Raw genomic sequence first — 17,332 nt, 5'->3', positions numbered from 1 at the left:
GAAAACCCATGGCCATGTTAGACAAACTATTTCATTATATCTGTACTTGCACTAATTCACCTTTGTATTTATTGTGTTTGTTACATTATTTACCTTATTGAGTTTATTCTATTATTAATTCTCAGTAAGGTCCGCCCTTTATCCCACAACCAGTCACTGCCAACATTTGTTCTCCCTGGATAAAACCATTCAATCACTGAAGGAACATTGGATTCCAGAGGTAGTATATTTACTATACTGCGGGTTTGAAAAAGTGGAGATGTTGCCTATAGCAACCAATCAGATTCTAGCTATCATTTCGAAGAATGTACTAAATAAATGATAACTAGAATCTGATTGGTTGCTATAGGCGACATCTCCATTTTTTTCAAACCCTCAGTTTAGTAAATATACCCCCAGATGTCGTTCGTAAGACTTACCTGAAGGCCAAGTGGACCCCAGAACAGCTTTAAATCCTCCCACCTACTCACCACACAGTTCATACAGATGAGAAGAAACCACAGTACAAGTGGAAAAGTTTTTTTTTTTGTTTTGTTTTTTTATTTCGCTGTCATTCCATTAATACATTAGCTGATAATCTCTGAACGAACCGTTCAGAAGCACGATGCACACGGCCATCAGTCCTTAATGTGATGCAGCTCAACCCAACCAATATATGTACAGAAATATAAAAAAAGATAGCATTTATTTACACATGGACAAAACATGGTACAGGCAGTCCGTTTCAATCCGCCATCTTGAACATCCTGAAATGTAAAGTTAAAGCATGTGAAAGTGCGCTCGCCCTCTTCACACAATGGAGGCGGCCATTTTGTAAGCCAGCCTTTGTGGAAATGCAGCCTATCAATTCACTAAGGGGGGGGGATCTATAGAAGTGGAGGTAAACGTGGCTTTTATAGAATATGGAATTAAACTCCACTTTCTGCTTCCTCCAATTTTACAGAATCCCTCCTACGAACCTGTGACAGGACGCTGCATTCAGAAAATGGCTGCCTCCGCGGTGCGTTAAATGTACACTTTAACTGTGGTTTTATCGCACCTCCAATAAATAAACCATGTGACACTTTATCAACGTTAAGGTTCCGGAACGGAATTTTCTCAGCCAAACAAAATACATATTCAGAGTAGATGACATCAGCGGTAGTCATAGCAATTACTGTTGATGAAAAAAATTATATAATACTTGTAAATCGTGCTTTATTGTATTGGCTGGAGCCTCGGGATAATTACCCCATACAGTCAAGTGGAGAGATTCACAACTCTTCCTCTCAAGCCCCCCTCCTGGGATTTCCTAGTTCCTTGTGTGTAAAAATATCTAAAAAAAAAGACAACAACCCCTTTAATAATCCAAGGACTAAATTACTGGCTTGTACTTGTCCTCCTAAATACACGGCTTTATAATCTGGTTCCAATCTCTGCTTTCCTATTAGGTCTTTCTAAGAGCAGCCAGAGATTGTATTTGTTTGTTGCACTGGTATAAGGACACAGCCCCGCTGAGCTCTGTATCAGAAACAATTTTACCAACAGAGCAGCTGTGCGTCATATCCAAGGGCAGCAAAAAATATATTTACAGGTCTGTCTGTTCATATTAAGAAACAAAAGACAGCACAGGAAGAAGCTGGGAATAAAACATATTCAGGGGGGCACGCACAAGCTAATAAACTAAAATGCTCTGAAGGGTGTTAAATCCCTTTAATTGACAGTTGGATTAATCGACCTGTGTGTGATTACATTGATTATTAGTGGGTATGAGAAAGGTCTTGAGCATAAGAAATGTAAACTTTCCTTGTGGGGCGATAAATTGATGATCACTGTCAGTTTTGGCCTAGACAACAGCAGACGCTCCAATTGCTGTCAAGCTAAACACCACATTAAATTAAGCATAATATAGTAGATTGCCTGCCTTAACAGAGATCAGGCACAGTTTTCTTTAAACCCCTCCAGCCCCTAAAAAAAAATCCCAATGTCTATAAATAAAAATATAATCGTAGTTTACATTCAGTGGCTCTGATAGTTTTGCTCAGAACAGATAGAAAGCAGGCTGGGTTTGATTGGGCATTAAAGCAGAGCGTCAGGACTGCAACGTGAACTAACAAAGTGGTCATTTAACACGGATCAATGGCTATTGGCTTCCTTCACCCGCTCGTAGTAAACACATTTCATGTCAACCATTAACGTCTGTCCCTATGCTGAGCATTAAATTTTAAGAACGGTTAAGTTAAATAGTTCAGACTAAAAAGCATGACAAGCATTTGGATGAGAAAAGAGCACTTGTTTGGTTAAACGAACACAAGCGGAGTAAACTCGTTCCTTTAACTTTACATTATTTCATTGCACCTCGTTATAAAAGTACAACAGCACAGTGAATAACCCACTAAATGGATCGGTGTTAATCAATACAAAAACAGAACAATAGCAAACTAAAACAAAAAGCTAAAAAATACACTGACTTTACACTGATAAATGGTTAAAAAAAAAATAAGTTTGTGAAAAAGAGAAAAAAAATAGATTTTTTTTTTTTATATTAGAATTGCAAAATGTAGGAGAACGTGAGTAACCGATGCCTTAGAAAGTACAGAGCAGAATATGGGTTCCTGCCATCTCTCGCCGGCTGTTACAGAACGGTGAGTGCCAACGTGTCACTGCATGCTGGGACTTGTAGTTCCACAACAGCCGGTGAACCACAGGTCGCCCTACCTCTCTGTTCTTTGACCTCGGGCCATTTTCAAGTCACCTCGGTAAGGTATCTGTTACAATATACCCAGCAATAGTGAAATGAGAAATGTGATATGTGCCTAGTCTGATATCAATATGCTCTCACATTAATGGGGCAATTAGCTGGATTTGCATTTGCTGTATTGAGGCTTCCAGGCTGGAGAGTGGAATTTTTTTTTACTTGGATGGTTTTTGAAAATAATTTTTCTGAAGTTTGTGCAAATTTAACCAGCAAACAGAATTGCAACGCCTCAGTAAATATGTTACAGTAAGAATTAACCTGTAACAACCAATTAAACCTTAGCTATAAATAGTTTGATTTGAAATAGACTGATCTAATTGCTGATTGGCGTTTATGGGTCATTACATAAGTATGCTAGTGTCTTATTGGAGGGATTTTCCACATACCCCACCCTTGCGCCAGACAAGCCCGCGGGTAGGACCCCCTGTATTGGTAACCTGGCCATCTGCATGGTCCAGCAGACCTGCTGGAGACTTGGTGAAATGTGGTAGAAGCACTAAAGGAGAGGAGAGATTGGACACCGTGCAAACATGACTGCCGTCTCCCCGGTTGAACAAGGGATTGTGGGATTCTAATCACAATAATGGGTCATAAATCATGTTGTGGTTAATTATATTATGCTGTTGCAATTATGCCTGTAAGAACTAGATTTCGAATAAAAAGAGAATTTTTGAATCACTATTATCTTAATTATTCCACTTTGCTTCTTAATTCTGGCAGAACGGTTGCTCCTGTGGTCCACGGTGTCTCTCTTATAAACACATAAGAAAATTGTAATTTTTTCAGGCTGTCCTGCCTAGGAAATTCTGCAGTGGATGGGCTATGTCTTCATTTATTCCCCAGGTCTCTGCATAAATCCTATAGGGAACATCTGTTCAACTAGACAAGCGGTGGGACTATATTTTATGACCCCAATACTCAAAATTATAATTTCCCATGATATAGAATGTTTAAATTGGTAAAATGCTGATAAAGTGTTTGCACTATGAAGAAATGTTCATAATTATTTTTATTTTTAAATGGAGATATTGCAAGATATGGGAAAATACACTAGCATTTATTGGGAAGTAAGTGAACGCAGACATATCCAAGTTATTTAGTATTTTGTTAATAAAGTTTTTGGATTCAATTTGTTTCTACATAAAAAAAAAAAAATCTTCCCAAACCACAACAAAATGGTTTCCAGTAACCGTAACAACGCACGATCCTTGAAACACATGGCTGTACTGTGCCAGGCACGCCAGGACATAAGGATAATATTCTTTAGATACAACATAGACAAATAAAAAAAAAGCAAAAAAAAAAAAAAGCAGATAATAAAACTAATTGTTCACCAAAAAAATATATACTAAAGCAAACGTTTTCAAAAAGCTAAGACTTCTGAACGTAAAAGGTCTACAAAAATATATTTCACATCTGTAAAAACCATAAGCAGCAGCGCGAAAATGTTTTGATTTCACCATTTTAAGATTCTCAAATATAAAATGGATTTAAAACCTGAACGCGGTGGGAGAATGACCACAGATCACCGTAGTTAGCCTGTGTGTTGTGTGGTCATCTTCCACCTGCACCGCCAGGCGACACCGGACCGACTGCTCGGTATAAGCAGCAAATACCTAGACCCCATCCAATATGGCCACTAAGCTACGTGGCCAGCTGACTTAGGACCCTGGCCAGCGGCACAATGTGAGAGTTTGTGTGAGGAGATTTATGAGGACTATAAACACATTCAATGAATGATGTAAACTTTACATACAGATATGACACCGCGCCTCCTCCTCCTGCACCGCCACAATGCGCAGACACCAAAAGACAAGCGGGAAGTATGAGCACATTATCCATGCAGAAAACTCTTTGTAAAGTAATTGTTGTAGGTTTCTTATCGCTATATTGACCTGTACAACAAAGGCAACCAACACAACAAACGCAATGTTATTAGACAATATGGAAGCACGGCTCTCAAGTTTGGTCAGCACAGTGGCCTAGTGGTTAGCACTTCTGCCTCACAACACTGGGGTCATGAGTTCAATTCCCGACCATGGCCTTATCTGTGTGGAGTTTGTATGTTCTCCCCGTGTTTGCGTGGGTTTCCTCCGGGTGCTCCGGTTTCCTCCCACACTCCAAAAACATACTGGTAGGTTAATTGACTGCTAACAAATTGACCCTGGTCTGTGTCTGTCTGTGTGTGTGTCTCATGTGTGTTAGGGAATAGACTGTAAGCCCCAATGGGGCAGGGACTGATGTGAGTGAGTTCTCTGTACAGCGCTGCGGAATTAGTGGCGCTATATAAATAAATGATGATGATGATGATGGGACGTCTACATTTCTGTTAATTGAGTGGAGTTGGGTTGTTGGCTAAAAAAAAAAATATATATATCTAGATCTGTGGGTGTATATATCCTTTAAGCTACAGAGAATAATTAAACCTTCAAGTGACCTGGGTTGTTTTTTCAAACCATGAGAGATGTTTTAAAGAAATAAAAAGCTGCATTTACCGTCCGAGTCCCACCTATTATTAGGTAAAGTAGACGCACTAGATTTCCCCATCAGCTGGACCTACGTACCCCTGTACTGTAATAAAAGGTTAGCCTAACAATGTTCTTATTGTGAATTAAATACACCTTCAGTGTGGATTACTGTGCAGATTTGATATGAACAAAATGATAAAACAAGGACTAGTGTAATTATACAACAAGTATCAAGTCAAAATCTTCTCCCACAAATCAACTAGGATTACGCGAAACAGACAAGTCAATGGCTGTAAGTGCTGTACATCACAATTGTGCGTTTTCTCAAAAAATAACCCTACAAACAGACACACAAGCAGGGAAAGCAGACACCCCCGTCCCACATGGTTCGGTACCACAGATTTACACACAGCAAACGTTGTTACCCATTACACACAATAATCAATAAAGGACAACACACTGTGAAACAACGCACAAGTCATCCTGCAATGTATTCTCCATACTTTTCAGACGATACGACGTGAATTGCTCTATGGTGCACAAACACACAATGGACTGTAAACACCCATCAGCAAGGCTGGTATGTGCATTTTTTTTTTTTAGGGAATCCTCTGTAAATCAGGACTGTAAATGTGCTATTAAAGTGTACTCATCGTCTAAACGAAAGCAGACGAGAGCATTTCGTGGGCTGGACCAATCAGAATGCAGCGGAACCATTTACTTGGAACCAGTAACATCACAATTAAATGCTTCACGCCTCCGTGACATCACTGGATCCAAGCGGATGGATAGGTCATGTTCTCCAGCCCACAAAAGTACTGCATCCACCGCATGTAGACATCAGAGGCTCAACATGCCCCATAGGAAAATAGGGTTCGGTGTGCCCCATAGGAAAATTTGGGAAGGGAGAGGGGATAAGTGTACACTCTCTCCAGAGGTAGCCATTCTTCTCTTCTGAGCGTCATGGACCAGTTATCGCCAGACCACTCTCACTGTCAGGGGGGTAACTGCCCTCATGGACTGCTCCAGGGTTCGTTACACCACTGGTGACAAGTACACTTTAAGAGGTTTTACACATCCATCTCTTGCTTTTCACAAATCTAGTGCAAGCATCTCCTGGTAGATCGTTGTGAGATTAACACGACTAAACCGATATGCAAATATATATTTAACCATTTAGATTACCAACGAGCCAATTGCTGCCCTTTGAAATGTTACCAAAATGGTTTGTTCCAAATTCAATACGGATTCTTTCCACTAAAGGGGATTCGATTCTAATCTGCCACAACAGCAGAAATCATAGTTGAGATGCAATGAAATAAAAAACAAATACAAAAACAACAAACGGAAACATAGTAAATATTTCTAAGACTGATAGGTCATTTGTGCAAAACAAACAAACAAAAATTCTTAATACCAAACAAGACTTATTTCCCCTGGCTGAGGTATAGTATGTAATCATAAAGCAAATTTAAAAGGTTTCAGTAAATGTAAAAATTCCAGTTATTGAGAAAGAAAAGGGTGCGTATCTTTATGCAACAACAAAAAACAAAAACAGACTTGCGCTGTGGCAACAGTTTAAGTTTCTGCCATCGCCAACAGCCGCGGAAATTTGCAAATTAAACCTGAGTTGACCAAAAGTAACGTAAAAAGAGGAGTTGAGAAAGGTTGTCCATTACCACAAACAGCGCTCGTCCTGTAACTAAATTTTGTGCAGCTAAACAAATTAGCGTAGATTTGCATACATTAAGCATATGGTTTCTCACATTAATACTTTTAACAGTTTCCTGGCGTTATCCGGAAATGTTGTGTTCTTTGATGCAGCCACACTCCACTTGGATTCAGTAAAGCGTAAAAGCAGGCAAGTAGAAGAATTGAAGCAGTTCTTTATGGTAGCATTCTGCATTAGGATCGATAGTCTTTTTTGCTATATGGCTTGTTGCCCAAAATACTATCAACCTCGTGAATAATGGAAGAGGATAATTTTGGAAGGACCTGTGACAGGAAAGAAGAAACAGAACAGTGCAGATTTTTTTAAAAGGTATCACACTTACAAATTAGTAAACATTATTAGCAGTGTGTTTTATTAATTTTTTAAGACCCTAAACAGCTATTTAGCATATGTCATCTAAAGTCACAGATCAGAGTCTCCATTTTTATTGTGGTTACTTGCAGGATTCTAAGCAGAAAACACTGTGTGAGAAGTCCTAGAAGAACAGAAAACTAGCCCTAGAAGAACAGAAAACTAGCCCTAGAAGAACAGAGAACTAGCCCTAGAAGAACAGAGAACTAGCCCTAGAAGAACAGAAAACTAGCCCTAGAAGAACAGAAAACTAGCCCTAGAAGAATAGAAAACTAGCCCTAGAAGAACAGAGAACTTTTTCTTTTCAAACCTAAGAAAGGTTGCAGCTCTAGTACTTCCCAGTTATCGGTTTCAACTTTGCTGGCTAGCAATGCTTGGAGAGTGATTAATAATGGGGGCCGACATACAATGATGACCATGGTAAGGACAGGCCAGCACAAACTTTCAATCCTCTGTAATTCTGAGAGTATATAATAGTTTAAACGTGTGTTTATACGAACCTGTATTGCTCCAATATTCTCCAGAAGTTGGTCAGCATTAGATGCCCCTAACAAGACGGAACTAACACCTTCATTCCTCAGACACCAGGCTGCAAAGAAAATTAGATGTTACTGGTTAGAGAGAGTCCGGCTAACTCTCACCAGTACCCTAAGTAACTAAATGTTGCTCACTGCATGCAGACGAGTGCTGGCATATAGCTGTTAAAGTCAAGTCTGGCTTTGAGAGCGTTCAGTACTACAACTCTCAGTAGGATGAGGCTGAGATTGTAAAGCCAATATAAGACAGTGCCCCTCAATGAACCCTTTTATATGTTGCTTTAAAAGTGTTTTTATTTTCTGAGTTTAGCTCCATATTAAACAAGACTCATGTACACCCAGCTCAGAGGTGCCCAGGTGAAGGTGCACACGCCAGGCGTGAGCTTATATAATGTATATGGGATTTGTCCTCTACGTGTAGATACAGTTAGCCCCCCCAGCGCAGTTCTACGGCTCCACCCCTCTATCAGGTCCAACCTGCAGAAGGATAAAGCAACATAGTAGACCAGTATCTAAACACCACAGATTGTGTTTGGATATTTGCATGTATACACCGATTCACCAGCTCTAACACCCCAGCGGAGACACCTCCAATAAAAAATAAAAATATATATTAAATTACAAAGCACTAGTAAGAAATGCAAGCAGCATCTTACCACCCTGAATACTGGTCCAAGGGACCGTTCCATAACTCGGGCCTGTTCATCGTGCCGTCATCTCTTATGCAAACATTTGCACACTTGAGTAGTGAACACCATAATATATACAGCTGAACACCATATTCATCTCATGGCAAGAACATTGCATCATCTCATTTCTGCATACTGGGAATGTGGCCCACTCCAATCAGGACATTACACCTAAGACGCCTGTAAAGGAGGCCACATATGTTGGTGGCCAAATTGGACAACACCTGGCCACTTCTACCAGCTTAAATGGCGCCAGTAAGGCGATCAGAAGAAGACACACAGTTCCATAGCTTATACAATTACATTTTTCCAAAGTCTATAAAATTTGAAATCACTTTTACAAATATTGGCTCATAATAAATTGTTTCCATCACAATTTTCCATATTTTTTTTTCCTTTTCTTTTAATAGGACTGATCACTTGGAGGCTCAGAAACTATCTGACCCCAGCACAGGTTTCTTGTGGCCCTTAACTTCTTGGACCCTGGGTTTGCAATGCTTTGCAGGTTGTATCAATCATCCTTAAACCAGGACATGTCGGACTAATAGACCTCACTAAGAGTTGTTACTATAATACCAACTCACCGATAGCTAACTGTGGAAGGGTGCAGCCCAGACGCTCAGCGATGGCTTGGAGCTCCTTCAGTTTCGCTTGTTGTCGTCTTCCTTCTTCACTTAATATCTTGTCTTTTAACCACTGATATCCCTTTAAATACAGAGCATAACGTAAGACCAAAAAAAAAACCAACTTCTGGTGAAGCCGTGCTAAAGTTATTTTAAAATTAATTACATGACCTGTAATGCCATGTTCCTGCTTGGCACAAAATAATAATTTAAAGGACCTTGAATCTTTCCACTTAAGGTTTTGGGGCATCTCACAGGCATTATGAGGATGTAGAAGACACGTGACTCATGGTCTGAGCAAGTCCCCAATTTAAAGCTCTGGGGCTACATTCTTTATAGGTTCAAGCATGGAAACACAACTATGTTCTCTAGAATGCAGAGTAAGTGAAAACACAAACCAAAAAAGGTTTGTTTCAATGATTGTCACAAAGAACTCTCTTGTACAAACGTCCCCAAATACTAACTGCAAGTATACCTTGAGTGATGCTCTAGAGTACGGTGGGATCCCCCCATCATATTTTCCAGAAACGATTCCACAAGCGAGCGGAGACCACGTCATAGCGCCTACACCTGGAAAATGATCAGGAAGAATATTCACCGAAACCTTTGGTTAACCTTATGATATATATCTCTCTCTATACATACACACACACACACAAACACACACACTATATAATTATCTTTATTTTTAAAGTGCCAACATATTACTCAGCACTGTACACGATACAAATAAATGACACACAATGACATGAAACAGATGGCCCTGCCCACACGAGCTTGCAATCTAAGCTGTTTGGGGGGGGGAACACTTGATGCATATTGTAACGAAATAAGTTGTTGCTGGTAGTGGGGCAGTATTTACTTTATTCAATATCTTAAGACACCTGCTGGAAACCACGACTGTCCTCCACCATGTATATTAAATCCATCTCCTCCCTAAAGGATGATCCCAGTGACTACATCCACCTGACTTTCTATAATTATTTGATGTAACGGGTCACTCTACACAGACATAACAAGAAGCTGCGATATCCCCTATATAGGATGTGAGATGGACACTCACCAAGCAGATCAAGGACAATGTCTGCTCCACGTATATAATACAGAGATCAGGAGGCTGAACAGTAATACCCAGATAAATCCTTCAGCTTATACAGACATTCTCCGTCTCATTTCATATCCGGATCACTGTTATATTTTACATACTATGGGTAAAGTCTGTGTAACAATAAAATGTGCTATGTGTTGAGTTGTTTATATGCTCACAATACAACTGTGTGTAATGGCTTTAGCACCCCTGGTGAACCTGGATGTTTCACTGAATCTCTAAAGGGAAGAGACGGCACAGACTGTGCAAGGTACAAGCATGAAATATTTCCACACATCCCAACGCAGTATTACTATTTATTTTCTGAATTTTGCAAGAAAATAAAACAGTGGACGTGACATTACAGCACCGTGTCGGTCAGCGCTTAGTACAACCTCCTTCAGCAAAGATCACAACTTCCGAACATTTCTTGTAGCCAGATAATAGTTTTTTTTATTCTTATTTCAGGAATTTTTATGCTCTTCCCTTGCAGAACTCTTCCAGCTCAGAACTAACTTTAGGTTGTCTCACATACAATGCAGGTTCCAAAACTTCCAACAGATTTTAAAAAATATCCAAGTCTGGGCACTGTAATGGCCACACCAAAAACCTATTCTTTCTTTCCCGTTTGTACTTCATGGTAAATTCTGAGGTCTTCTTTGGATCGTAGTCTTGCTGAAATGTCCAACAATTTCTTCCCTGACATCAGCTTACGGAATTTGTGGATATTTAGATTAACCCATTTTTTTCTGCCACCCAGGAAAATATTCCCCATCACTGGCTGACACACAAATCCACAGTATAATCATCATCATCATGTTATTTATATAGCGCCACTAATTCCGCAGAACTGTACAAAGAACTCACTCACATCGGTCCCTGACCCATTGGAGCTTACAGTCTAAATTCCCTAACACACACACAGACAGACTAGGGTCAATTTGATAGCAGCCAAATAACCTACCAGTATGTTTTTGGAGTGGGGGAGGAAACCGGAGCACCCGGAGGAAACCCACGCAAATACAGGGAGAACATACAAACTCCACACAGATAAGGCCATGGTCGGGAATTGAACACATGAGTCATGTGAGGCAGAAGTGCTAACCACTTAGCCACCGTGCTGCTCTAACATGTGTCTGCAAAGTCAGCAAAGAGATAATTGCACATTAAACTGTACAGAAATATGTTTATATTGTTTCCAATAGATTGTAAGCTTGGGAGCAGGGCTCTTACTACTTTGTCTGTATTATCCAGTATTGTTTTATTACTGTGTTTGTTCCCAATTGTAAAGCACTACGGAACATGCTGGCGCTATATAACTAAGTGATGATGATGATGATGTTTACGTTTGAACACAGCAGAGGTGTGTTTACACCTTTACAGATTCAGTGAAACATGCAATGGGAATATAAGTAACCCACCTCTTATATACCACTACAGATTTCAAAATTACAATAATATTTATTCTCAGGTGACGCAGAGCCTTATTTTAGCAAACTGAGAATAATACCACACAATCGGGTTGGTCAGGTTAGCTCAAAGAGAGGTAGAAAAAATAGCACTGTCTGTTAAACCGAAATATGAGGGGTTAAATTCTGTCTTTAAGAATGGCAGGTGGAAGCCTCCTATGTAGGACAGTAAAACCTCTAACATTAAAGGAAATATACAAAATGCTTCTCTTTAGGATTGGTCTACACTATATTTTATCTAGACCTAGACATCATATTGAATTCTTTTCACTGAGAACAGTCCAACATGCAGTGTAGGTGGTAACTTACCGATTTTATGAAACAACTCTGGCAACTGGACCTCTACTTTTTCTCTTTGAAACATGTGATATTCAGCTTGCTCGCAGATAGGAGGAATCAGATTGAACTGCCGCGCCACCGAATAAGCTTCCTGCAACGGAGAATAAACCAACTGTTTATACACCATCGACCGTGCAACATGTGCTTGCTGTTACACTGATTGACCAGCAGAGGGTATTGTGAGGCAACGCTATCTCAAGCCCCACCCATTTATGTTCTCAGCATCCAATGAGGTGTGTGGTTCTACAATATTCTTAAACAGCTGCACAATAAGCGACACCCACCACCCAATCAGCTTAAGTAACAACCATCCTATGCCGCAAACTTCTCCCACCTGTTCTACTACCTCCTGAACTACTCAGGCCCCAGGCCTATGACCCCTCTTCTATTCTACTTTGGAGAAGGGTGGTTAATGGGATTTTTTTTTCCCACCAAAGGCATAATATTCTATATAAATAGATAATATATATTATTGCAATGTTAAATGGTACTTGGTAATTATGTGGGCACCGATTCCACTGCAGTTGCCGTGCCTCCTCCCCCTGTAGCGCCTTCTCTCCGATACCTCCTGATATTAGGCGTCCTCTCCACCTGTACTTTTAAGATTCTTAATTATGCAGGTGCCACTTGAACCGGAGAAGCCACTCTGACATTAACAACTCCGACCTCTGTCAAACCAGTCATGTCTGAGCTGCTAAGCTGGTATTCCGTTATCTGCTTCTTTGAACGAGCTGGTGGATTATAATTACTCCCTACTCTGGACTCGGGTGTGAAACTGACAGATCATCCTCTAGATTCGCGCCCGTATAATTAATAAGTACAAGTTTACAAATTAGTACAAATTATTTGTTTAACACCTTCTAACCTGCAGGGGTCAGTGTTGCAATTGTTATCTTTGACAAGCTTTAGTCAATGACCAAAAGTTTGGTACAGACTGCAGACCAGTGTCAGACTTACTGCATTTTATAAAATGGTATTAATGCACATGGATAAATTACATTGCAAAATTTAAATTCATAAAAACAGTAATACAAACTGAAAAACAGCTATAAATGTGGAAAATATGACTATGTACTAACACGCGCACATGGCTATGTGCATATTTAAATATAGCTGAAGTCAACTGAATAATATACATTGTGCATATTCCTTCCTATACTCCATATTCTGCTTTTCCCCGTTATGGATAAATGCTCACTCAACTCCAAAAATAATTAAGCTTAAATTCTTCTGAATGCATCTAGCTGTAACAAGCTTCCATCCACTCCACTTATCATCAACTCTCGTTTTTTTTTTGTTTTTTTTTAAACTAGGCAACTAATATGAGCATTTTTATCTTTGAAAAATCCCTGTTGCATTCCAATATATTCACTAGTCTTTCATTCTCAGCAGCACTTTCCACAAACTCTAATTAAAGCATGTAATACGTGAAATCCAACTTAGCCACTGAACTGTGTTTTAAGGGAGGCTGTGGTAGCTACAATGGGCTAAAAACACAAGAAAACACACAGGGGTATATTTACTAAACTGCAGGTTTGAAAAAGTGGAGATGTTGCCTATAGCAACCAATCAGATTCCAGCTATCATTTTGTAGAATGTACTAAATAAATGATAACTGGAATCTGATTGGTTGCTGTAACCAACATCTCCACTTTTTCAAACCCGCAGTTTAGTAAATCTAGCCCTCAGAGTTAAATAGCCAGACGAGGGAGGTGAACATTAGAGGGAGAGTTAAACCATTCAGCTTGCATGATATTTATTGTGTATAGACTAAGTGCACAGAACATTAATATGGCTAGCACTCCCCCATTAGCAAGTTCAAGAGCTAAACTGTAAGGCAATGATCCGTTCATACAATCAAACGGAGTTCTCTCATCAACTACACATAACTGGACAGACTTTGAATATTACAACTTAATATTCCTCAGTAAAACATCCATATTCATCCAATAAGGAACAGTTAATTCAGACGCCAGAAATGTGTAACACACTAATTATTGTGGACAGCCACTCACAAGACATTAAAAAATTTATCTCAGGGAAACGATGATCCTTACGGACACTATTTCCGTGTTAAGATTGTTTTGCTGTGGATTTTTCTTAACCAAGCAACTTATGCGAGTTCACGAAGGGAGTTTATCCCCAAATGACCTATATCCTCTATTCCACAGACCATTTGCTTTGTAAGCTATGGTCGACTTGCTCACCTGGACAATGGCTCTAGTCTGCTGTAATTCGGATATCTATTGAAGAAGTTTTAATATGATGTTATTTTTAAAAGAATGATAATTTCCTGCAACTGTGAACGAAAAAGGGAGCTCTATTTATAAGGAGTATCACTTGCCACAAAACCGCCCAAAACCCACAGCATGTTCTACGCCAGGTCCGATGGCTGTTGTAGAACAAGTGTCTGGTGCCACTTCGGGGACTAAAACACATTGGGCATTTTTGGGCATTAATTTTCGGCAGTCTTTATTGCAGTTTTCCTGTACACACTGTATTCATTAATCATCCATGGCATCCTGCCTCTTTTACCAAATAATTTGTTTACTTTTCTGACTTCCTTGTGTCTTTTTCACCAAGGCTTTTATATCTACCAAGCAGAGTTGTTTAATTTCATTGTCCATATTTTAAACTAGACACACCGGGGGTACAACTTTATCCAAGAACAGTTTTGTCATGTCCGAGGGTAACAAAAATCATATAGTTATACCTGGTAGATGTACAGGCAATGGTGAAAAACACAGCCTGTTTAAAGCAATTAAAGCAATAGATTGAGTCAAAGCTGCAGGGGGCATGTACAAAGCAATAAGTTAAAGTTAACTGAAGATGGAAACCTGTTTATACAAGATTGTGTTGTTCATTGTCATGGTTTCTGGGCCACTTAATCGCTTACATTTTGCCAGTAAATTGCCCTCTATAAACTATTTAGAGCTTAATATTGCTAGTTTAAAACACAAGCCAAAATATAACACTCCACCCAACCCTGAAACATGGAAAATCTGGACAAAATAAGCCCTTGTCTGCCCTAACCCCACCCAGATCCATCCCAAAACGCCCAGTTTCTGGTGAAAGCCCACCCATTTCTGCAGAAGCTCCACCTCTCACAAAGCCTACGATTCAGGGCGGTCCCGTATATAATACGGACAATGGCGCAATAAAGAGAACGTCTTATAATGGACTTAAAACATTTTAATCAATGTTTGTGCAGAAAATACGCCGGTGGAGTTATAAAGAGGAAGCACTTTAGTGATGGAATGATAGAGAATGTCTGTAAAAGTATAAACAATACCATTATTTCCATGGAGCTCCAACGGGATGTTCCCCAGTACATCGCCATCCCTTGGTTAATGACGTGGGTCATGGCTCGGACCGTTTCTGCGGAGAGAGTAACGGAGGGAAGGCAGGACCAGTAAAGATTCCATTAAACATTTTAAAGACGATTCATACCATGCAGGAAGCTAAATCTACAACACCGAGAGGGGACAGTACACTGCAAGGACATCTTGCAAGCAGTGTAATTCATCTACGTCCACTTGTAAGAGCGCTTGGCTCACTCGAAGTAAACACAGGTCCAAAAACCTTTCTTGCCGTTATCACCTTTCCCAATATCAAGATGGAAAAAGATTGAGAAACACAAAGCTCTCGTCTACAAATTCTAAGTACCAAGAGCAGCAAGATGATCATTTCTATGTTCACCATTAATAAAAACCAAGTCCAATGGGTATGACACAGATGTATGACCAGTGATGGCACATGGGCGTACATCCGGCTCTACCCCAGTTCATGTTGTGTGAACAGTGACAAATATTGTTTAACAATAGAAGGTCACACAAATCGTATCTGTAATTATAAAAAAAAAAATGTATATCTACCCCAGTGCTGTTCAAGCTGAGAAAAACTAAAAATTAATCCCACCGGGAAATATTATATATATTACTAATATAAAGGGGTCCTACAATAGGAGATTATGATGCAAGGGGCAACAAAACCAGCTTGGTGTAACTTAATCGGCCCACTGGGTGGACAGAGCCTGGTCCTGAAAGATCAGTACCGAAAGGAGGAATTTCATAAGAAGATACATTTTGATGTTCCAAACAAAAATGAATCCATAGCTTTACTCTAACCCACAAGTGCGTAGAAGCGGCTTATGATTGATACAAAAAGAAATTCTTTTAGGTACAAAATATCATAAATAACAAAATTTTAGTTTTGAGGACAATTATTTTCTTTTTTATTAAAAATGGTAAGAAATGATTTCACACGCCAGACATTAGGGTCTCTCTATAGAAAACAAGTTATGTTACTGTTGTCTGAAAGGTACCACTGAATATTTGACATGGTTATGCATTACCAACATGATTAGAAAAGAAAATACAGTTAAGATATTTTTTACTATGTTACAAAGGAAATTAAAAAACTCTGCTATTGGTCAGTGTTTGTTCCATATTTGCAAATTGTTCGGTTAAAACATGTAGCAATGACCGATTTCTACCACTGTGTAGTTACTGCTTTCATTTGTGGAATGACAGCATATAATTAATACAAGTCTGGTTTTAAACTGAACATTTTCCCTTATACTATAAAGTGATGGTTCACTTTAGATAACCCTTTCTTAATCAATCCTGACACGTGTGCAGCAGATAGAGGACCCCCTATGAACTGAACTAGAAATATGTCTCTTGAGCTGGATAATTCTATAGCAGACCTCTACAGGAAGCTTGCCCATAGTTCTCTATTGAAATGTAAGGTATGAAGGTGTAAGTACAGGCCGTTCTCCTGTAACATCACACAAATATTATTGAACCAGCGCTCAGGGCTAAGGACCCCTATTTGCGCTATACTTTGGGGGCTGCCTAAAAGTGAACAACCCCTTTAAGCAGCACATGATCACAGGATTGTTAAAGAGGACCAAATGAACACGTGTATGTGCTTTTAAGATATTGGGGGAAAATGTATCAATCGGCGGTTATTTAAGGCGGATTGTCGTCTTTATGTAAAAATGCAATTTTGTTAAAGCCAAGACCGGCCTTTGCCTTTAATAAAATTTAGGTTTTAAATAATGACAACAAACCACCGACTGATACATTTACCCCATTGTGTTTTAAAATATTACTTCTCCCAGTAACGATTTGGAATATTAACAAGACAATGGATACACCCAAAAAAAAATCTTAATGTGGACTTCTGCCACGAAGCACTATCAAAGACTTCAATAAACAATATACTTAATTGTACAAGTATTTGGAAATTCTCTTAGATGTGATGTGATCTCATTCTTCCTCAACAAATCCCATCTGT

At 39.4% G+C, this 17,332-nt stretch overlaps 1 protein-coding gene across 9 annotated transcripts in view; it reads right to left on the bottom strand.

Moving 5' to 3' along the window:
* Window positions 1-513: 513 nt before the first annotated feature.
* KCNAB2 (potassium voltage-gated channel subfamily A regulatory beta subunit 2) overlaps window positions 514-17,332 on the bottom strand; it is a 123,147-nt gene continuing 106,328 nt past the window's right edge. For all 9 annotated transcript variants that reach the window (XM_075190026.1, XM_075190032.1, XM_075190031.1 and 6 more), the window contains 6 exons: window positions 15,324-15,409; window positions 12,002-12,122; window positions 9,612-9,706; window positions 9,098-9,218; window positions 7,789-7,877; window positions 514-7,200 (listed from right to left, as the gene is read on the bottom strand). In XM_075190026.1, coding sequence (XP_075046127.1) covers window positions 7,111-7,200; window positions 7,789-7,877; window positions 9,098-9,218; window positions 9,612-9,706; window positions 12,002-12,122; window positions 15,324-15,409 — 602 coding nt within the window. In that variant the 3' untranslated portion in view covers window positions 514-7,110. The remainder of the gene's footprint in view (window positions 7,201-7,788; window positions 7,878-9,097; window positions 9,219-9,611; window positions 9,707-12,001; window positions 12,123-15,323; window positions 15,410-17,332) is intronic.

This window comes from Mixophyes fleayi, chromosome 11 (assembly GCF_038048845.1).
Source record: "Mixophyes fleayi isolate aMixFle1 chromosome 11, aMixFle1.hap1, whole genome shotgun sequence".
NCBI classification, from domain to species: Eukaryota; Metazoa; Chordata; class Amphibia; order Anura; family Limnodynastidae; genus Mixophyes; species Mixophyes fleayi.
Note: the sequence above shows the minus strand (reverse complement) of the source record. Positions and strands in the feature narration are given on the sequence as shown.